The sequence below is a fragment of the Mirounga leonina genome, unplaced genomic scaffold (genome assembly GCF_011800145.1).
Source record: "Mirounga leonina isolate KUSES-001 unplaced genomic scaffold, KU_Mleo_1.0 Mir_366, whole genome shotgun sequence".
NCBI lineage: Eukaryota > Metazoa > Chordata > Mammalia > Carnivora > Phocidae > Mirounga > Mirounga leonina.
Genome location: NW_023270709.1, coordinates 13,310,165 through 13,332,821, shown reverse-complemented (window position 1 = coordinate 13,332,821; position 22,657 = coordinate 13,310,165). Strand labels below are relative to the sequence as shown.

General features: G+C 41.0%; 1 protein-coding gene across 2 annotated transcripts in view; it reads left to right on the top strand.

Moving 5' to 3' along the window:
* ELOVL2 (ELOVL fatty acid elongase 2) overlaps positions 1 to 22,657 on the top strand; it is a 75,870-nt gene that overhangs the window by 33,867 nt on the left and 19,346 nt on the right. Inside the window, exons 1-2 of one of the 2 annotated variants that reach the window (XM_035030842.1) lie at positions 6,144 to 6,213; positions 18,798 to 18,861. In XM_035030842.1, the coding sequence (XP_034886733.1) occupies positions 6,205 to 6,213; positions 18,798 to 18,861 (73 nt within the window). In that variant the 5' untranslated portion in view covers positions 6,144 to 6,204. Of the gene's footprint in view, positions 1 to 6,143; positions 6,214 to 18,797; positions 18,862 to 22,657 lie in introns of those variants that run through there. The other variant, XM_035030843.1, reaches the window with a different exon arrangement.

The following is a 22,657-nucleotide window of genomic DNA, read 5'->3' as shown; positions in this document are numbered from 1 at the left end:
TCCATTTTTGCCATTCTAACTGGTGTAAGGTGGTAGGTATCTCAGTGTGGTTTTGATTTGGATTTCCCTGATGGCTAATGATGACGAACATTTTTTCATGTGTCTGTTAGCCATTTGTATGTCTTCTTCAGAGAAGTGTCTTTTCATATCTTCTGCCCACTTTTTGACTTGATTATTTGTTTTTTGGGTGTTGAGTTTGAGAAGTTCTTTATAGATCTTGGATACCAGCCCTTTATCTGTAGTGTCATTTTCAAATATCTTCTCCCATTCTGGGGGTTGCCTCTGTTTTGTTGACTGTTTCCTTTGCTGTGCAGAAGCTTTTTATCTTGATGAAGTCCCAAAAGTTCATTTTTGCTTTTGTTTCACTAGCTTTTGGAGATGTATCTTGAAAGAAGTTGCTGTGGCTGATGTCAAAGAGGTACTGCCTATGTTCTCCTCTAGGATTTGGATGGATTCCTGTCTCACATTGAGGTCTTTCATCCACTTTGAGTTTATCTTTGTGAATGGTGTTAGAGAACGGTCGAGTTTCATTCTTCTGCATGTGGCTGTCCAATTTTCCCAGCACCATTTATTGAAGAGACTGTCTTTTTTCCATTGCATGTTTTTTCCTGCTTTGTCGAAGATTATTTGACCATAGAGTTGAGGGTCCATATCTGGGTTCTCCATTCTGTTCCATTGGTCTATACATCTGTTTTTGTGCCAGTACCATGCTGTCTTGGTGATCACAGCTTTGTAATATAGCTTGAAATCAGGCAACGTGATGCCCCAGCTTTGTTTTTCTTTTTCAACATTTCCTTGGAGATTCGGAGTCTTTTCTGATTCCATACAAATTTTAGGATTGTTTGTTCCAGCACTTTGAAAAATGTCATTGGAATTTTGATTGGGATGGCATTGAAGTTATAGATTGCTCTGGGTAGCATAGACATTTTAACAATGTTTATTCTTCCGATCCATGAGCATGGAATATTTTTCCATCTTTTTGTGACTTCTTCAGTTTCTTTCATGAGTGTTTTGTAGTTCCTACAGTATAGATCCTTTACCTCTTTGGTTAGGTTTATTCGGAGGTATCTTATGGTTTTTGGTGCTATTGTAAATGGAATCATTTCTCTAATTTCTCTTTCTACAGTTGCGTTGTTAGTATATAAGAAAGCAACTGATTTCTGTGCATTGATTTGTATCCTGCCACATTACTGAATTGCTGGATGAGTTCTAGTAATTTGGGGGTGGAGTCTTTTGGGTTTTCCACATAAAGTATCATGTCATCTGTGAAAAGAGAGAGTTTGACTTCTTCTTTGCCAATTTGAATACCTTTTATTTCTTTTTGTTGTCTGAATGCTGTTGCTAGGACTTCTAGTACTATGTTGAACAATAGTGGTGAGAGTGGGCATCCTTGTCGTGTTCCTGATCTTAAGGGAAAGGCTCTCAGCTTTTCCCCATTGAGGATGATATTTGCTGTGGGTTTTTCATAGATGGATTTTATGAACTTGAGGAATGTTCCCTCTATCCCTATACTCTGAAGAGTTTTAATCAGGAAAGGATGCTGTATTTTGTCAAATGTTTTTCTGCATCAGTTGAGAGCACCATATGGTTCTTCTCTCTCCTCTTATTAATGTGTTCTGTCACATTGATTGATTTGCGAATGTTGAACCACCCTTGCATCCTGGTGATAAATCCCACTTGGTCGTGGTGGATGATCCTTTTAATGTATTGTTGGATCCTATTAGCTAGGATTTTGTTGAGGATTTTGGAATCCATATTCATCAGGGATATCGGCCTGAAATTCTCCTTTTTGATGGGGTCTTTGCCTGGTTTGGGGATTAAGGTAATGTTGGCCTCATAGAATGAGGTTGGAAGTTTTCCTTCTGTTTCTGTTTTTTGAAACAGCTTCAGTAGAATAGGTATTATTTCTTCTTTGAATGTTTGGTAGAATTCCCTGGGGAATCCATCAGGCCCTGGACTCTTGTTTTTTGGGAGGTTTTTGATCACTACTTCAATGTCGTTACTGGTTATTGGTCTATTCAGGTTGACAGTTTCTTCCTGTTTCAGTCTTGGCAGCTTATAGGTTTCCAGGAAGGCCTCCATTTCATCCAGATTGCTCAGTTTATTGGCATATAGTTGTTGATAATTTCTAATAATTGTTTCTATTTCCTTGGTGTTAGTCGTGATCTCTCCCCTTTCATTCATAATTTTATTAATTTGGGTCCTTTCTCTTTTCTTTTGGATAAGTCTGGCCAGTGGTTTATCGATCTTACTAATTCTTTCAAAGAACCAACTTCTAGTTTTGTTAATCTGATCTACTGTTTCTGGTTTCTAATTCATTGATCTCTGCTTTAATTTTAATTATTTGTCTTCTAATGCGTGGCTTAGGCATCATTTGTTGTTTTTTCTCCAGTTCTTTAAGGTGTAAAGTCAGTTGGCGAATTCACGATTTTTCTATTTCTTTGAGTGAGGCTTGGATGGCTATGTATTTCCCCCTTAGGACCGCCTTTGCAGAGTCCATAGGTTTTGGACAATGTGTTTTCATTGTCATTTGTTTCCATGAATTGTTTAAGTTCTTCTTTGATTTCCTGGTTGACCTAAACATTCTTGAGCAGAGTGGTCTTTAGCTTCCAAGTGTTTGAATTTCTGCCAATTTTTTTCTTGTGATTGAGTTCCAGTTTTAAAGCATTGTGGTCTGAAAATATGCAGGGAATAATCTCAATCTTTTGGTATCGGTTGAGACCTGATTTGTGACCCACTATGTGGTCTATTCTGGAGAAAGTTCCATGTGCGCTCGAGAAGAATGAGTATTCTGTTGTTTTAGGGTGGAATGTTCTGTAAATATCTATGAGGTCCATCTGGTCCAATGTATCATTCAAAGCTCGTTTCCTTGTTGATTTTCTGCTTAGATGATCTGTCCATTGCTGAGAGTGGAGTATTGAGGTCTCCTACAATTAACGTATTGTTATCAATAGGACTCTCTATTTTGGTTAACAGTTGGCTTATGTAGATGGCTGCTCCCATGTTGGGGGCATAGATATTTACAACTGTTAGATCTTCTTGTTGGATGGACCCTTTAAGAATGATATAGTGTCCTTCTGTGTCTCTAACTACAGACTTTAGTTTAAAATCTAATTTGTCTGATATAAGAATTGCTACCCCAGCTTTCTTTTGAGGTCCGCTGGCATGGAAGATGGATCTCCATCCCTTCACTTTCAGTCTGGATGTATCTTTAGGTTCAAAATGAGTCTCTTTTAGACCGCATATGGATGGGTCCTGTTTTTTTATCCAATCTGCAACCCTGTGCTGTTTTATGGGAGCACTTAGGCCATTCACGTTGAGAGTGATTATTGAAAGATATGAATTTATCCTTTCTCTTGTTGATGTGATGTATCATATTTGATTTATGAATATTGAACCATTGCAACCCAGGAACAAATCCCACTTGATTGTGGTAAATGGTTTTTTTAATGTGTTTTTGGAATCAGTTTGCTAATATTTTGTTGAGGATTTTGGCATCTGTGTTCATCAGAGATATTGGCCTGTAATTCTCTTTTTTTTTTTGTAGTGTTTTTATCTGGTTTTGGTATAAGGGTAATGCTGGCCTTATAGAATGAACTTGGAGGCTTTCCTTCTTCTTCTGTTTTTGGAATAGTTTGGGAAGAATAGGTATTATCTATTCTTTAAATGTCTGGCAAAATTCACCTATGAAGTCATCTGGTCTTGGACTTTTGTTTGTAGGGATTTTTTTTTTTTTTTCCCTGAATACCAGCAGTGAAATTGAAGTAGTAATTTGTTCAGATTTTCTACTTCTTGATTCAGTTTTAGGAGGTGATCTGTTTCTAGGAATTTATTTCTTCTAGCTTGTCCAATTTGTTGACATATAAATTTTCATAATATTCTCTAATAATCCTTGTATTTCTGTGGTGTCAGTTATTATTTTGCCTTATTTCTGATTTTATTTGAGTCCTCCATCCCCCCACCTTTTTTTTTTTTTTTTTGATGAGTCTGGCTAAAAGGTTATCAATTTTGTTGATCTCTTCAGAGAACCAGCTCCTGACTTTGATCTGTTCTATTGCTTTTTTTTTTTTTTTTAGTTTCTATTTTATTTCTGCTCTAATCTTTATTATTTCTTTCCTTTTACTGGTTTGGAGTTTTGTTCTTTTTATAGCTTTTTTAAGTGTAAATTTAGGTTCTTATTTGACATTTTTCTTGCCTTTTAAGGTGAGCCTGTATTGCTCTAAACTTTGCTCTTAGAACAGTTTTTGCTTCATCCCAAATATTTTGGACTATTGTGGTTTCCCTTGTATGTAACTCTTTTTTCTTACTGCTTTTAAAATTCTCTCCTGGGGCACCTGGGTTGCTCAGTTGGTTAAGTGTCTGCCCTCAGCCCAGGTCATGATCTCAGGGTCATGGGATCGAGCCCTGCGTCGGGCTCCCTGCTCAGTGGGTAATCTGCTTCTCCCTCTCCCTCTGTTCCTTCCCCCCTGCTCATGCTCTCTCTCTCTCTCTCAAATAAATAAGTAAATCTTTAAAAAAAATTTAGTGCAAGAGGGTGATAGACAATTTTATTGATGGAGATTCAAACTGGTGCAGCCATTGTGGAAAACAGAATGGGGTGCCTCAGAAAGTTAAAATGGAACTACCCTATGAGGAGCGCCTAGGTGGCTCAGTCGGTTAAGCATCCAACTTTTGATTTTGGCCCAGGTCATGATCTCAGGGTCGTGAGCTCAAGCCCAATGTCAGAGTCTGCACTGAGCATGGAGCCTGCTTAGGATTCTCTCTCCCTCTTCCTCTGCCCACCCCTCCTCACCCCCCAACACATGTGTACTCTCTCTAGAAAAAAAAAAAAAAAAGAACTAAAAACAACTACCCTATGATCCAGCAATTGCACTACTGGGTATCTGCCCAAAGAATACAAAAACACTAACTTAAAGGGATACATACACCCCTAAGTGTATAGCAGTATTATTTATAATAGCCAAATTATGGAAACATCCGAAGTGTCCCTCCATAGATGAATGCATAAAGAAGTTGTGATATACAGACAATGGAATATGATTCAGCCATAAAAAGAATGCAATCTTGCCACTTGCAACAACGTGGATGGAGTTGGAGTGTATAATGATAAGGGAAATAAGCCAGAGAAAGACAAATACAGTATGATTTCACTCATATGTGAAATTTAAGAAACAAAGAAGCAAAAGGAAAAAAAAAAGAGACAAACCAAGAAATGGACTCTTACTATAAAGAACAAACTAATGGTCACCAGAGAGGAGGTGAGTGGGGGGATGGGTGAAATAGGTGATAGGGTTTAAGGAGTGCACTTGTGATAAGCAGCGGGTGCTTTAAAAAAAAAAAACAACTTAAAAACAAACCTTAAAATAAAATATATAGATTTTTAAAGTGTTCTTTAGCCCCAAATATAAAGCTATATTATTTTACCCTTGCAAAAAATTTAACTTCCCATTAAAAAATAAGAAGTAAAATTCTCTATCACTACTTTTTGCCATTTTAATTACTGTGTCTTGGTGTGGACCTCCTTGGGTTGATTTTGTTAGTGGGGGGACTCTCTGTGCCTCCTGGATCTGGATGTTTGTTTCCTTCCACATATTTGGGAAGTTTTCAGCTACTATTTCTTCAAATAGATTTTCTGCCGCTTTTCGTCTCTCTTCTCCTTCTTGGGTCCCTATAATGTGAATGTTGTTACACTTGATGGTGTTGCTGAGTTCCCTTCATGTGTTCTCATTTGTTATTCTTTTTATTCCCGTGTTCAACTTGATTGCTTTCCATTACTCTCCTTCCGGTTGCTGATCCATTGTTTTGCTTCCTCTATTTATTCTATCTAGTGTATTTTTAATTTCATTTATTGAGTTATCTCTGGTTCTTTTTATGTTTTCTCTCTTTGTTGAGGGTCTCACTGAAATCCTCCACTCTTTTCTCAAGCCTAGGGAGTACTTTATGACCAATACTTTAAATGCTTTATTAAGCATATTACTTAATCTCTGTTTTGTTTATTAGCTCCTTTGCTGTGATTTTGTCCTGTTCTTTCATAGGGGACATATTCCTCTGTCTCCTCATTTTGTCTAATTCCTTGTGTCTGTTTCTACGTGTTAGGAAAGTCAGCTATGTCTTCTGCTCTGGAAAGTAGTGGCCTTATGAAGAAGAGGTCCTGTGGTGCCCTGCAGTGCCGTGTCCCATTTATCAGAACCTGGCCCTGCGGGGATGTCTCAGGTGTGTTGTGTGCACCCTGCTGTTGTGGCTGAGCCTCATTTGCCTTCAGTCTAGTTATTTAAATGGCTCTCTTCGCCTGCCGTGGGCAGGGTTTAGTCCCTGTGTTGTTAGTGAGCCAGTCTGGGGCCACACTGGGCTTGAGTTGAGTCAGACCAGGCCAAGGCCCGGGATGCAGTAGCACCAAACTGCAGGGTGCTCTCCCTGAGAAGTTTTTGTATGTGGCCAGGGCCTGCAGTCAGACCAGATGTCTGCCCCGAGCCCATGGCTGGGGCTGCAGTGGGACAGCGTGTGTGGTTATCTTCCCTTACCCCAGTGTAGGCGTCACTTTGGAGTGCCGCTGGGCCCTGGTGGGGCTGCTTCACACTGCCAGGTTTGTGGTCCCACTTTGGATGGGTTCTGGCCCCGGGCATATTGGAGGGGGCAGGTCCACAGGAGAATGAGTGGGTGGGGGAGGGAAATGGCACCTGCCAGCTCGTTTGTGCTTGGAGAAGTCTCCTAAAGATCCCTGCCTGTCCAGCACACACTCTGAGAGGAGAATACAAAGCTCCCTCCCATACAGCCCAGGGGTCTTCAAACTGCTGCTTCTACACTCTATCTCTGCGGGCTGTTTGTTGTGCTGTCTTTTTAAGGTTAAAAACTCAGTTTCTTCTCACTCTCTGGCTCTCCCAGAGCCAGCCTGCTGACTTAGAAGTTCCAGCTGTTAAGCCCCACTGATTGTAAGAACTCATGAAGTTAAGTCTCTCTGGTTTTCAAAGCCAAGTGTTATGGAGATTTGTCTTCCCAGTGTGGGGCCCCTGTGTCTGGGCTGCCTGGTGTGGGAGCTGCTCCTCTCCCTTCCCCATACCAGTGGTGCCCCTCCCTTTCAAGGACGGGCTCATGGGTCAGTTTTGTTCCCGACTGTGTTTCTGCCCTTCCTAATGTGGCCTGTTCTCTACGTTTAGCTGTGGAGAGTCTGTTCTGCCAGTCTTTGGGCCATTTTCTGGGTTATTTACGTGGATGTGGTTGTTTATCTACTTGTATCCATGGGATGAGGTGAGCTTAGGGTCCTTGTACTCCACCGTTTTCCCGGGAAGACCAGAATTTGGATAATCTTAACAGAGCACAAAGTTGGGGCTGAAATGAAAAAGATAAATTCAAAAAGAACAAAAGCTTAAAATCCCATTTAAGTAAAAAAAAAAATGAGTTGTATAAGTATAGGATGGATAAGGTTTGAATTTGACAGCAATTAACATGAAAATCACCTGATAATCAGTACTGACTGATGCAGTGTGTGAATGCAATCTCATGATACCTTAATAGAAACATAATCTCATCAGAAGAGGCCACCAGTCCTTCTGCACTCTTCCCTGAGTAGGCACTTTCAGAATACCATATTCCAATACAGCAAATATAATGAAAAATACAACGGAAGCAGTGATTTCATTTCTGTCTGGAATACTGTGGATACTGTCTGAGTTTGTAGAGTTAATTACTAAATTCCTGTGAAGTGAGTGGTGATATAATTAGTATAAAATAAGTTTGAATTTCATAGGGTAGTATATGTAATAAAATACTTGGTAGATTTGTAGAAAGTAAGCAAGAACTTGGTATTTTTATAATAAAAGTGCATAAATAGTTAATTCCTTGATTATATTCCACATAAGTTTCAAGAGACCATGGTCTAAATCCTTGCTAGTCAAAGTGTGTTCTGTGGACCAGTAGCATCGACCTCACCCAGGAGTTTGGTAGAAATGCAGACATTTGGGTCCCAACCCAGACCAAGTTAATGGAAACTTGTACTTTAGCAAGATCCTCAGGCAATTTGTACGATAATCAATAAAGAGCATGAAAAATTCTGAACCTTCAAGTGTGTTCAGTGAGAGCTTTAAAAAGCTATAAAGAGGTCACTAAATTTCTTTTATATTATCTTAAAGCACAATGCCATTCCTTGGATAGAATAATAAGAAAAATGAAGGACGGTGCAGTAGTGATGACTTGTGATTATTTCATTGTCCTTCGAGGCAGTTCCATCATTTTTACATTTTCGTATTTTTTTTTCTTTTTTTTAGCACAAATTTAAATGCCTGAGTAGTAATGAGATAATTTCTGCGATGATTAAATAACAAGATGTTTTAAAAAATGTAGAAAATATAAAATCACTAAGATCCCACAACGTATCTTAGATTTATAAAAGAGTCCACAGAACTCATGTTAAATGCAAAATAGAGTGAGTTTTATTCTATTTTAAAAATATACAGGTTTTTTTCTTTGTTTTTTGGAAGAAAGAATCGTCTGAAAAAGAAACTCAAAATAAAAAATTGGGTCCCGTACACCCTGATGACATATCCGGTGTTAAGAGGGTTAAGGATCTTACGCAATGTACTGGAAACCATATCACACATAAGAAAATCTAGGTAGGAATGCAAAATAATATGAAATGTAAGTATCAAGTGAATCCTGTAAAGATTGAGAACAATGAGAGTTTATTAATTCACTCACTAATTATTATGCAATAGCTATGTACCAGGCATTGTTCTTAGAACTGGGGATATAGTGGCCTATTGGAAGGGCCAGACAATAAACTAGCCAGTGAAAGTTTGTATAGTAAGTGCTATCCAGGAAAAATAGAGCAGGTAAGGAGATAGAGATTCTGCATCACAGATCAGGACACCACAAGGCAGACGCTTTCCTCCTCCCTATGTAATTAAGCCCATGAGAGATGGAGCCAGGAAGCGCTGGAGGAGGAGTTTCCCTTTGACAAGACACTGAGTGAAATGAGATAAAGAGCCACGTGGGGGAAAACAGAGCGGAGCAAACAAAACTGCAGTGATCTATTCTGTTCTAAATAAACCTTTCATCTCCTTAATTGAGGGAAGCTGCCCTGCAGCCTCAGGGTTCCCCAGGACGCAGCTACAATCAACCCCTCTATTTTTGGTCCGCTTACTGTTCTGAAATGTGCTCCAGCATAGGAAACCTAAGTGGGAATCTACAAAGAGCCCTACCTCTGCCACCCCAGCTCTGAAACCTTTCACTCGGAAGGGATAAAAGACACTGGTTGTTACTGAACTTCGTGCACACTTCACACAGCAGTGCCAGTCTTGAGCTCACAGTCTCAGTTTCCAATCTGTAAACTGGGAAAAATACGCAACTTGCAGGACTGTTGTGAAAATCCTAGATAACATATATCCCATACCTGGCACACGAGTGTTTGGTAAACAGGTGCTGTTATCATTACTCATCGTTATGGTTCATTTATATTTCTCTTCAGTTGTGGTAACCAAATATGTCCCCCCAGATGCTTCAATACCTGACCTAGATGGTTTCAGTCTTGTGAGAATTACTCTGTAAGACAGACAATAACAATTCAGAGTTCCTCTAAATGACTGAGAATTTCCTACCTATTTTGTGTCCTCAGCCGCTCCCTTCAGAGCACCGTGCTGGGAGGTAGATGGTGAGTGGGTTTGCAAATTCATGTAAAATACGCATAAATACACCTTCTGGGAAGTCAACTGCATGAAAGCCAGAGAATTTCATATGTCTACTTCTAGCCATTCTCTAAATTTCGTTCACAAATGTAAACACATTCCGATTCTTCAGACACACGAGACACTGGCTAAGAACCATCCCTCAGGGGTCACCAAAAGAAGGGTCAACGTTAGGCAGCCATCCGGAGCCCTGGGAGCAACACAGAGGTTTCGCTGTGTGACAGTACTCCGCTTTGTGTCCCTTGTCTCTGGAAGGAGATGCCATCTCCCTGTCTCTCAGTTCTGTATAACTCAGCCTTAACCCTGAGGGTCCCAGGAAGGTTTCAGAGTTGTATCTGGTTAGTCTAAGAAGGATATATTCCTGAGCTGGTTGGATCCCATTTCCTGACCTGCCATTATCAAATGCTTTGGATTTCGTTTTCTCTGAAATCCTTTTTTTTTTTTTTTTTTTTTTTAAGGCAAAGGCTTGGATACCGTGTCTTCTTACAAACTCAGCAGTCTGTCTCACGACCGTAACGATTTTGCTCATTTTAAAAAGAAGTGAGGAAAGAGTTGGTGGTGGGAAATAACTATTCTGGTCAAATAAGTGCCCTTAAAATGTTCTATAAAACTGTATCAACAAAATAGGACAAACACCAAGATCTTGAATCACCGCATTATACAATATACTGCCCATGATTGATAAATGCTAAAACCCCCAAAATGCCTAAAACATAAAGGAAGGGACATGAAGAAGAAGGAGTGAAGGCATGAGGGAGGGAAAAGAGGAAGAAGAGGAAGGAAAGGGAAGAAGGAGCTGAGCTCCAGCCAACATAGCTGGGAGGGGGTGGGAGTCCCAGTCAGCACTGTGCTGGCAAAAAAGTAGGTATGCTTTTCATGACTCTCCTATTTCCAAGTACTCTCAGAAAAAGGTAGCTGAGGCCGGAGTGCCTGGCCAGCCTGTCCACCAGCACTGCGAGCTGCATGGCACAGAGCCAGGAAGACCATCTCAGCTTTGTGTAAGGAGTCAGCCCAGTGGGTTTGCCTCGGATGGGTCATCACTGCCTCCAAATGGTGGTCTTCCTAGTGGCAGTAGAACAAGGAGCGGGGGCAGGACATCACCTGGGTGTTGTGCAGCCCTGCCCCTCTGGTAGAGAGGAGCATGGTGTGAGGAGTGAGGATGGCAGGTGCAGTGCATGTCACGAGGTGGGTGGAGGCTAGCTTGCTCTGAGTTCTGGCCCGTCCATTAGAAGGATCTGTTTCTGGTGCTCTTGATGCTTTTCTGTAAATCCTTTCCGTATGGAATCATTTCCCTTGGCACAAAGAACATCTTCAGTGTATATTGTAGCGCACTTCTGCTGGCTACAAACTCTCTCACTTCAGCATCATATGAAAATGGTCTTATTTCACTTTCATTTTTGGAAGATATACTGTTCGACCTTGCAGTCCCCGAGCAACCACTGATTTGCTTTCTGTCACATATATGTTTATATTTCCTAGAATTTCATGTAAATGGAAACACATAGTATGTTCTCTTAGTCTAGCTTCTTCATAATTTGAGATCCATCTGTGTTGTGTGTGCATCAATAATTCTTTTATTTTGTTGAGTAGTATTTCATTGTACAGATACGCCACAATTTATGCATTCACCTGTTGGACATTTGGAAGGTTTCCATTTTTTTAGCCATTAAAAATAAAGCTTCCATGAATATTTGTGTAAAAGTCTTTGCAAGCATACATGCTTTACTTTTTCTTGGGTAAATATACCTAGAAGTAGTATGCTGGATCATACGGTAGGTGAATGTTGATATTTTTACCAAACTGCTAAACTGTTTTTCAATGTGGTTGCACCATTTTACATTCTTAGTAGCTGTGGTAGGCAAGTAGGGATACACAATTAAATAAAGCTCCACTTGCTTCTGATCTTTCTATCCTTCAGCCATTGTTATACACAGCCATAAATTAAAGTCATGGAATATTCCACTGGGTAGTTACCCAAAGAAAACGAAAACACTGATTCAAAAAGATATATGCACCCCTCTGCTTATTGTACCACTATTAACAGTGGCCAAGATATGGAAGCAACCCAAGGGTCCATCAATATATGAATGGATAAAGAAGATGTGGTATATATCTACAGTGGAATACTATTCAGCCATAAAAAATGAGATCTTGCCATTTGTGACAACATGTATAGACCTAGAGGGTGTTATGCTAAGTGAAAGAAGTCTGACGGAGAAAGACAAATACCATATGATTTCACTTAGATGTGGAATCTAAAAAACAAAAGCAGAAACAGAACCACAGAGAACAAACTGATGGTTGCCAGAGGGGAGGTGGGGGAGGGGAAGGGCCAAATGGATGAAGGGGAGTAGGAGATACAAGCTTCCGGTTATGGAATGAAGAAGTCATGGGCCTGAAAGATACCACACAGGGAATCTTGTCAGTGATCCTGTAATAGCATGGATGTGTACATGTAGCATTACAATGACATTTTAATAGCACTGTATGGGGACAGATGGTAGCTACACTTGTAATGAGCACAGCATAGCTTACAGAGTTGTCAGATCACTATGTCGTATGCCTGAAACCAATGTAACATTGTGTGTCACTTGTACTTCAATAAAATAAATAAAGCCCTGGAACATGGACTTTACTATGTGGGCAAGGGGAAATCCCTGAAGTTGTTCTAGAAGTGGAGATGGAGAATTGTTTGGCAGAGAATTATGTGGCCTGGGGAACTTGGATCACAGTCTGGAGGGGAAGCCATGGCCATGGATGGGCGTTTTCCTTGGTTCCTAGGATTTCCTGTGTAGAGCTGCACAGCCACGGGATGGCTAGTGTGGGGCCCTCTGAAGTATGGGGTTCAGGACAGCATTCCTCTTGCCGAGGTGTAAGGGCAATTCTGTTGCCCTCTTCTAAGCTGTCCAAATAACCATCTTTAAAAACCACCTTAAGCCCCCCTCCTGCAGGGTCCTCTGTCACTGTGGCAGTTCTGTGTATCTCTTCCTACTCAGTTGTTTGCTGTTTGCCTTTCTCTGTATGTGTCACTTTCGCAATCTGTAAGCTTCTGAGTCCTTTTTGTCCTATGTCTGACAAAGTGTTAGTACATAATGGCTGTTCAAAAATGTTGGCTGAGTGAGCAAAGTGTGCTGCGTGTAGTGTAGTTTGTTGATTTTTCTTAGCTCTTGGGTTCTGGTGTTCGTCTTAGGAAATCACCCAGCATGCTTTTCCCATAGAACCGAGTGTGCAGCTATGAATTCATTACCCGTGCTGCTCTCTCCCACGCTGTGCCAAGCGTTCATCTTAGTTGACTAATGCTACCCAACCTCTGTACTTAACGTTTTACTAATCCGGGGTAAATTTTCATTTGTTCTTCTGATTTCCTCTCATTACCTCATCAACGTCTTTTTAGATTGCATCCTTACTAACTGTATTAAATAACTGAGAAATAGAGAGTTCATTTTTATTCAAGTTTCTGATTTTCCCAATATTGGCTTTATTTCCATCTGTCTTATGGGTCAGTAGAGACCCTGGCTGTAAACATTCCCCAAGTGAGTCCTGTCTCAATCTATTTGTACGTGCTGATTATTCCTGAAATGTTTTTTTTTTTTAATTTTACTTTATTATGTTAGTCACCCTACAGTACATTATTAGTTTTTGAGGGTAGTGATCCACGATTCACTGTTTTCGTATAACACCCAGTGCTCCATGCAGTACGTGCCCTCCTTAATACCCATCACTGGGCTAACCCATCCCCCATCCCCCTCCCCTCTAAAACCCTCAGTTTGTTTCCCAGAGTCCATAGTCTCTCATGGTTCGTCTCCCACTCCTATTTCCCCCCCTTCATTTTTCCCTTCCTTCTCCTAATGTTCTCCATGTTATTCCTTATGTTCCACAAATAAGTGAAACCATATGATAATGGACTGTCTGCTTGACTTCACTTTGAAATGCTCTTTCTTCCCTTCTCCAGCTAGAAGGTGTCCTAGCATCTTTCAGAACTCAGCAGCAGCAGCATCTCTTCCTGGAAGGCTTCTCTTTTTAAGAGACCTGTATTAAATTTCCTAACTCTATGTTTTTTGTTCGTTTCAGGAGTACAACATAATAATTCATTATTTATACATATATATAATAAAGTGATCACAATAAGTCTGATTAACATACATAGTTACAAATTTTTATTCATTTTACATAGAAGTTTGTACCCACTTTGTCCACCCCCATACCACTGCTTCTGGTAACCACCAATCTGTTCTTTGTACCTATGAATTTGGGATTTTGGTTTTTGTGTTTTTAGATTCTACACTTAAGTGAGATCAGAAAGTATGTCTTGCTCTCTTTATTTCACTTAGCATAATGCCCTCAAGGTCCACCCATGTTGTCACAAATGACAAGATTTCCTTCCTTTTTATGGCTGAATATTTTCTTCCTCTCTGTTCTTATAGTACATCCTTGAAGCTTCTCTCATATTTAAGCCATTAATACTGTAATTATTGATTTACTTGTCAGTATCCTGTGTAAAGATGAGTACCATGTCTCATTTGACTTCGTATTTCAGCATCTAACATAGTGCTGGCACATAGTAATGTTCAGATAATTGGTTAATGAATCAATACATTAATGACTGAAAGACTGGAATGTCCTATTTTATTTATTGAAGTATAATTTAGATACAATGTTATATGAGTGTACAATGTATTGATTCAATTCTATACATTACTCAGTGCTAACCATGATAAATGTAGTCACCATCTGTCACCATACAACGTTACTACAATATTATTGACTGTATTCCCTATGCCGTACTTTTCATCCCTGTGACTTATTTCTTTTATAACTGGGAGTTTGTACCTCTTAAATCCTGTTTATTTTGCCCATCCCCCCACCTGCCTTCCCTCTGACAACCACCAGTTCTCTGTATTTAAGAAGTCCATCTTCTTTTTTTGTTTTGTGTTTTAGATTCCACATACAAGTGAAATTATATGGTATTTGTCTTTCTCTGTCAGACTTCTTTCACTTAGCATAATACCCCCTAGGTCGGTCCATGTTGTCGCAGATGACACGATCTCTCTGTTTTATGGCTGCATAATAATCCATCTTATTGATCCACTCATGTGTTGATGAACAGTTGGGTTGCTTCCATAACTTGGCTATTGTAAATAATAGTGCAATAAACATAGGGGTGCATGTATCTTTTCAAATTAGTGTTTTTGTTTTCTTTGGGTAAATGCCCAGTAATGGGATTACTGGATCCTATGGTATTTCAGTTTTAACTTCGGGGGGAACCTCCATACTGTTTTTCACAGTCGTTGCACCAATTTAATTTCCCATGAACAGTGCATGAGGATTCCCTTTTCTCCACATCCTTACCAACACTTGTTATTTCTTGTCTTTTTGATAGTAGCCATCTGACGAGTGTGAGGTGGTATCTCCTTATGTTTTCGGTTGGTTTTCTCTGACAGTTAGTGATGTTGAACATCTTTTCATGTGTCTTTTGGCCATCTGTATATCTTCTTTGGAATAATGTCTATTGACATCCTCTGCCCATTTTTAAATTGGAGTATTTGTTTTTGGGTAGGGAGTTGTGTGAATTCTTCATATATTTTGGATATTAACTCCTTACTAGATATTTCATTTGAAAATATCTTCTCCCATTCAGTAGATTGTCTTTTTGTTTTGTTGGTTTCTTTTGCTGTGCAGAATCTTTTTATTTTAGTATAGTCCCAGTAGTTTAGTTTTGCTTTGTTTCCTTGCCTAAGGAGACCGATCCATAAATATATTGCTAACGGCAATGCCCAAGAGATTACTGCCTATGTTTTCTTCTAGAAGTTTTATGATTTCAGGTCTCACATTTAGGTCTTTAATCCATTTTGAGTTTAGTTTTGTGTATGATGTAAGGATGTGGTCCACTTTTACCCTTTTGCATATAGCTGTCCATTTTTCCCAGCAGCATTTATTGAAAAGACTGTCTTTTCCCATTGTACATTCTTGCCTCTTTTGTCATAGATTAATTGGCCATATAGGTTTGGGTTTATTTCTGGGCTCTATTCTGTTCCATTGATCTGAGTCTGTTTTCATGCCAGTACTGTACTGTTTTGATTACTATAGCTTTGTAGTATGTCTTGAGATTTGGAACTGTGATACCTCTAGCTTTGTTATTTTTTTTTAATTTTATTTACTTTTGAGAGAGAGAGAATGACAGAATGAGAGGGGCAAGGGTCAGAGGGAGAAGCAGACTCCCCGCCGAGCAGGAAGCCCGATGCGAAACTCGATCCTGGGACTCCAGGACCATGACCCGAGCCGAAGGCAGTCGCCTAACCAACTGAGCCACCCAGGCACCCTCTAGCTTTGTTCTTAAAATTACTTTGGCTGTTTGAGGTCTTTTGTGGTTCCATACAAATTTCAGTATTTATTCTATTTCTGTGAAAAACACTATAGGTATTTTGATAGTGATTGCGTTGATCAATAGATTGCTCTGGGTAGTATAGACATTTTAACAATATTAATTCTCGTAATCCACGAGCATGGTGTATCTTTTCATTTGTTTGTGTCACCAGTTTATCAGTGTCTTACCAACTTTCATCAGTTGTCTTAAAGTTTTCGGAGTATAGGTCTTTTCACCTCCTTGGTTAAATTTATTTCTAGGTATTTTATTCTTTTTGGTGCAACTGTAAATGGGATTGTTTTTTAGATTTCTGTTATTAGTGTATAGAAATGCAACAGATTTTTATATGTTAATTTTGTATCTTGCAACTTTACTGGATTTATTTATCCATTTTAATGGATTTTGGTGGAGTCTTTAGGATTTTCCATCTGTAGCATCATGTCATCCGCAAACAGTGACAGTTTTACTTCTTCCTTACCAATTTGGATGCCTTTTGCTTCTTTTTCTTGCCTGATTCCTGCAGCTACAACTTCATAGAACCATACTGAATAAATGTGGTGAGAGTGCACATCTTTGTCTTGTTCCTGATCTTAGAGGAAAAGCTTTCAGCTTTTCACTGCCAAGTATGATGTTAGCTCCTAGGGGGTTTTTCAGATACAGCCCCTATTATGTTAAGGTATGGACCCTCTGAACCCACTTTGTTGAGAGTTTTCTTCATGAATGGATGTTGTATTTTGTCAAATGCTTTTTTGGCACCTATTTATTCTTCCTCTTGTTAATGTGATATATCAGATTGATTTGCAAATATTGAACCACCTGTGCATCTCCGGAGTAAACCCCACTTGATCCTTTTTAATGTGTCGTTGGAATTGATTGCTAATATTCTGTTGAGGATTTTTGTGTCTATGTTCATCAGAGATACTGGCCTCTGAGGGTTTTTTGTTGTTGTTGTTGTGTTATTTTGTTTTGTTTTTATAGTGTCCTCTGGTTTTGTTACCAGGGTAATGGTGTGGAATGCCCTTTGTTATTCAGTTTTTCCACTCTGCTCTCTCTCCATATCTTCCCCTCTCTTTTATTTCTGGTCTTCCACTGTGACTAAATTTCTGCAATATTATAGAACTAATACAAGCTTTGTAACCTTTAGTTAGAGTTTTCTTAGACCTACAGATGTGAGAAAATGGATTTTGGACCATAGCAAACAGACTGAAAAAGTTTAAACATGTGTGGGTGGATGTGGCAATGAAAGGAAGATTTCATTGGTAATTTGTTATGAGGGTGGGTTCATCAGTGAGGTTAACATTCTTTGCTCAAGAATGAGAGGCCTCAGGATTGATCTGCTCTTTTCTAATGGCAACACAAATCTTACTCTGTCACACTGACGTGAGATAGGTGACCTTTCTCAAGTCTAGAGGTCTCCCCAAGATGTCCTTCACAGAAACCAAAACACTGTATAAAAACTTCCAAGCTTGGTTTAGCCCAGATACTTTTTATAGAGCTACAACTAAATGATAAAGGTCCTAATACGTGGCCAGCAGGTGTAGGTGCTAACAAATGTCAGCCACTAATCCTCATCCACTCTCCCAAGCTTCCTAAAGTCCCCAAAGATCTAAGTTTCCTTGAAATTTTCTCAGGATCAAAGTCACAAACAAGAAAATAGGTCTAAATGGGGGCACCTGAGTGGCTTAGTCATTAAGCGTCTGCCTTCGGCTCAGGTCATGATCCCGGGGTCCTGGGATCGAGCGCCACATCGGGCTCCCTGCTCAGTGGGAAGCCTGCTTCTCCCTCTCCCATTCCCCCTGCTTGTGTTCCCTCTCTTGCTGTCTCTGTCAAATAAATAAAATCTTAAGAAAAAAAAAAAAATAGGTCTAAATGGTAGGTGCCAATCACCAAAAGTACAGATCTTCTTTTCAGATGCCAGTAACTTAATTCTCCTCTTTGGCACTTATACTTTCTTTGAAAATGAGATGCTTTGTTGACTGCACTCCCACTGTTGATTATACAGAATGTTCTAGATGAACGTCCTGGGGGCTGTCACACTCAGCTCACCAATCCACTGGCCCCAAACTCCTCTTCAACGATCCCTTTCCTAGGAACACTGCAACCATAAGATTCTTAGCAGAAATTCTCCTATTCCAACCCGAATCCACTTAAAGTGGCAGTAATAATCTGATATACCCTAGTGACACTGTTTACTGTGATATTAAATACATATTCATGTATAGAAAAGGTTTTGAAAACGAAATATGAAGGTTATGAAGAAAATAGCTATAGTGCTTAATTTCCTTATTTGAAAAATAAGTCCCCTTTAAAGCTTTAGAGTCAGCTTTGTAAAATACAACTCAGCTGAATTTTCATTTAACAATTACATTATATTCTGTAGGTATAGACCCTCCCTGTTGTTTGCACACAACTTCTGTTAATTGCAACAATAGACGTTGCTTATGGGAAAGCTTATGCCCCTAAGCATTTTAGGGGGAAATGAAATTAAGGTCAATAACCCTTCAGTGTTTAAATGTACCAAGCCTGTTTTCCAGAACTCCTGTTGCCTAAGGAAAGGAAAAAGAAATTCTTTCCAAATCCACACAAGCTCGTGAAGGGTGAGGCTGCATTTAACTCGTCCATTTCCTGAAGTCTTTACAGCCGAAATCCCTGAAGCTAGGACTGGGAGATTCTGGCCGCTGTTCTGTTGGTAGTGGTCTGTTTTGAGAGTTCCCCCCCAAAACCCCACTTCAGTCATTTTTTCCTTATCTTTTCAGGAGCATCTAAAGGCCTTTGATGATGAAATCAGTGCTTTTTTGGACAATATGTTTGGACCTCGAGGTAAGTAAGCGACTCGAGAACTTCACGTGGAAGAGGGTTTCGTCACTTCTGGTGTTTTTAAACAGGATGGTGCTCAACATTTAGAGATTTAACTTCCCTCGCCTTTGATATCCTTCTCCCAGAACATCCAGAAAGCCTCCGTTCTCCTGCTCAGCCTTCCTTGGGATGAAAGCCCTGGGGCCGCAAGCAGGGACGGAGCGCGGTGCGGTGCTCTGCTTCGGTGCCTCGCCGGCTACCCACGCAGTCGCCGCTGTCCTGCCCTCCGCGACTTCCTCTCCTCTCGCCGCCGCCCACTCACCGCCCACCTTCCGCACCTGCGCAGTCAGCCGTGGTCTCTGCGATTGCGGTCTCAGCGGCGCGCTCTCGCTCGGCCCCGGCTGTGGCTGGAGCGCCTGCGCGCCTGCGCACTCGACCGTCCCTGTCACCTCAATGTCGCGGTGGGGCACCGTCCCTCCAGCGCCTCTCAGGGCGCCGGGGACACCTTAGTCACACTACACAGCTTGCAGATGAATGGGTATTTCCCAGACAACATGCTTTGTTTCACTTGAGCCCTGCTGGTTCACAGACTGGAAAATCTGTGGTTCTCTACAGGTTATTTCCCCAGCGCTGTTGGGAAGGGGTGGAGGGAAAGGAGGTTTTCCGGTCTTTCAAAAATCTTTAAATAGAGTCATGTAGAGATTATTTAGACCACTTCAGTCTGTACATAGGCTTTACAAGCTATCCTAAATGAATGACTGTTTGTATAATTTTAATATAATGATACTGTGATTGTATAGAGCTTTAAAAAAAAAAGATTTTAAGTAATCCCTACATCCAACATGGGGATCGACCTCACAACCCCGAGATCAAGAGTCACCCGCTCCACTAACTGAGCCAGCCAGGTGCCCCTGTATGGAGCTTTTAAAAATTTTCACGCAGCCTTTTTCCCCCCATTTTATCTTTGACAATCCTGTGGGGTAGGCAGGGCAGGATATCTGTATCTGATAAGCTTTAATGACTGATCTCTGCCTCACAGTTCTCGCGGGTGGGAAGGAGAACGGTTCCCACAGAGGGCACAGTGCTCTCCCTTGGGCATGCGGTGTTTCTTGGTGTCTGTGGCTTTCTATTTGACACTGCCACTGGAGAGTGAAACAGCGGTCTCTCTGACCTGAGTTCACACTGAGCTTTGTGTTTACTAAGATCACCATGATCTGGAATTCTGTGGGTGGGGGTCACGCAAGGATAGGCTTGCAGTAGAGTTCACTCAGCTCTGGTCTGTTTTATGGAAAGTTCTTTTGTAGTGAGGAGACTGTAAGATTGACTGTTGACAACCGGATCAGGTGACCTCCACAATGACAGGGAATCTAGCATCTGGGCCATCAAGAATCTGTCTTCCTTTACTAAAAGTGGCACAAGCTTAAGTTGACTGGCAGGCCACCTCGTAGGCTTCTGGGTGTCCCCTCGTCTCTTCCGTATTTACTTATTCCATATTATCATCAAGGGATATTGTTGGAGGCAGATATCTGACACAGATGTACAGCTAACACTTATGTCCCAAAGATAATCTTATTACAAGTATTTGTTTCTATCTTTTGGTTGGGACAGTTATTCTCCTTGACAAATGTGAACATTTACAGGACCATGACAAAAGAAAACAACTTTCAGGTGCTGTATTAGTTTTATAATATGTGCTTGACTCATTGTGCCAGTTGATCTATATTTAATGACTCAGAACTAAGTGGATGCATAAGTGAGAGTAGAAGTAGAAGGCCTGGGCCCTCTCTCACAGAGCATATACTGTGGGGCGGGGGCGGTCAAACCACCCCATCTGAAACAACTGGAAAGCAAGAAAGTAAACCATGTGTACTGGTTTTCTAGGGCCACAGTAACAAAGTACCACAAGCTACATGGCTTAAAGCAACAGTGATTATTCTCTCACAGTTCTGGAGGCTGTAAGTCTGAAATCAGGGTGTTGGAAGGGCTGTGTTCCCTCTGCGGTTCTAGGGTACAGTCTGTTCCCTGCCTCTCTCCCAGCTTCTGGTGGTGTCAGGAATCTTTGGCATTGCTTGGCTTGGAGATGCCTCTCCTCAGTCTCTGCCTTCCTCTTCACATGGCTTCTCCTCCCTGTGTCCCTATGTCCAAATCTCCCCTTGTTATATAGGGCACCAGTCACTGGACTAGAGCCCACCTGATCTAGTATGACATCATCTGAACTTGGTCATACCTGCAAAGACCCTATTTCCAAATAAGGTCACAGTCACACAGGTCTCAGGAGTTAGGACTTGAACATATCTTCTGGGGGACAGAGTTCAATCCATAACACTGTAACAGGAGGTAGGGTAGCAGTTTAGGGCAAATATTTAACTTTTTTATTCTCTGTGCCTCAATTTTTCTCAGGCCTTAACTGGGGATAATAATGTCACCTATATGGTGGATGTGTCTATTACCTTGACTGTGGTGATGGCATCATGGGTGTTTGCATAAGTCCAAACACATCAGATTGTACACATTAAATATGTGCAGGTATATCAATTATACCTCAGTAAAACTGTTAGAAATATCATCTATATCATTAGATTGCTCTGAGAATTAAATACATGAATGCATGTAAAAGGCTTAGTGCTCTGTAAATGTTAGTTGTAATAACAGTTACAGCCATAATAATAATTCTAAAATGAGACTTGTGGGATACCTGGGTGGCTCAGTTGGTTAAGCGTCTGCCTTCGGCTCAGGTCATGATCCCAGGGCCCTGGGATCGAGTCCCGCATCGGGCTCCTTGCTCCGTGAGGAGCCTACTTCTCCCTGAGCGTGCCACTCCTCCTGCTTGTCTCCACACCCCCCCTTTCTCTCTGACAAATAAAATCTTTAAAAAAAAATAAAATGGGCGCCTGGGTGGCTCAGTTGTTGGGCGTCTGCCTTCGGCTCAGGTCATGGTCCCAGGGTCCTGGGATCGAGACCCGCATCGGGCTCCCTGCTCCGTGGAGAGCCTGCATCTCCCTCTCCTGCTCCCCGTGCTTGTGTTCCCTCTCTCGCTGTGTCCCTCTCTGTCAAATAAATAAAATCTTTAAAAAAAAATAAAAAAATAAAAAAAAATGAGAATTGTTATGCAGATGAGGAGCTGTAGTTATGAAAGAGCACTAGGAAACGGCTCCTTTCAAAAGGCAGGATGTTTTTCGGGTCTTGAGAGGCTGCGTAGGATTTAGATATGGAGGTGGACATTAGGAAGTGGCAGGCACATACCACAGACTTTTATGACTAGTGATTACCAGCTAGTTCTATGAAAGTTAATCTGTTAGTCACATGGATGCTGAGATGAGCCCCTTTCCTACTTCTTATCTCTGTCACAACCAGAGGGGTTTCCAGAACAGGAGATGGGACAGTGAGGGCTTGAGAAGGCACTTTCTTTGGTACTGTGTATCCGGTGGGGTGGAGTAAGGGAAGCTGGGATGCGCAGGGTAGGTAGAGTGGAGCAGAAAGAGGGGCAGAGATGTGGGAAAAGCAGAGACAGGAAGAAAAGGGCATGATCTGCTGGAGAAATCTGTTCCTTCCAACTCCATTTACAGAGATTAAAAACAGCATACTATTTTTTTAAACTAATTTATTTGTCAGAGAGAGAGCGAGCACAAGCAAGGGGGAGGGGCAGAGGGAGAGGGAGAAGCAGACTCCCTGCAGAGCAGGGAACCCGCTGTGGGGCTCTATCCCAGGACCCGGGATCATGACCTGAGCTGAAGGCAGACGCTTAACTGAGCCACCCAGGCATCCCACAGCATTCTATTTTTTATAATTGTGGGCCAAGTTATTTTCTTTATGTAAACAA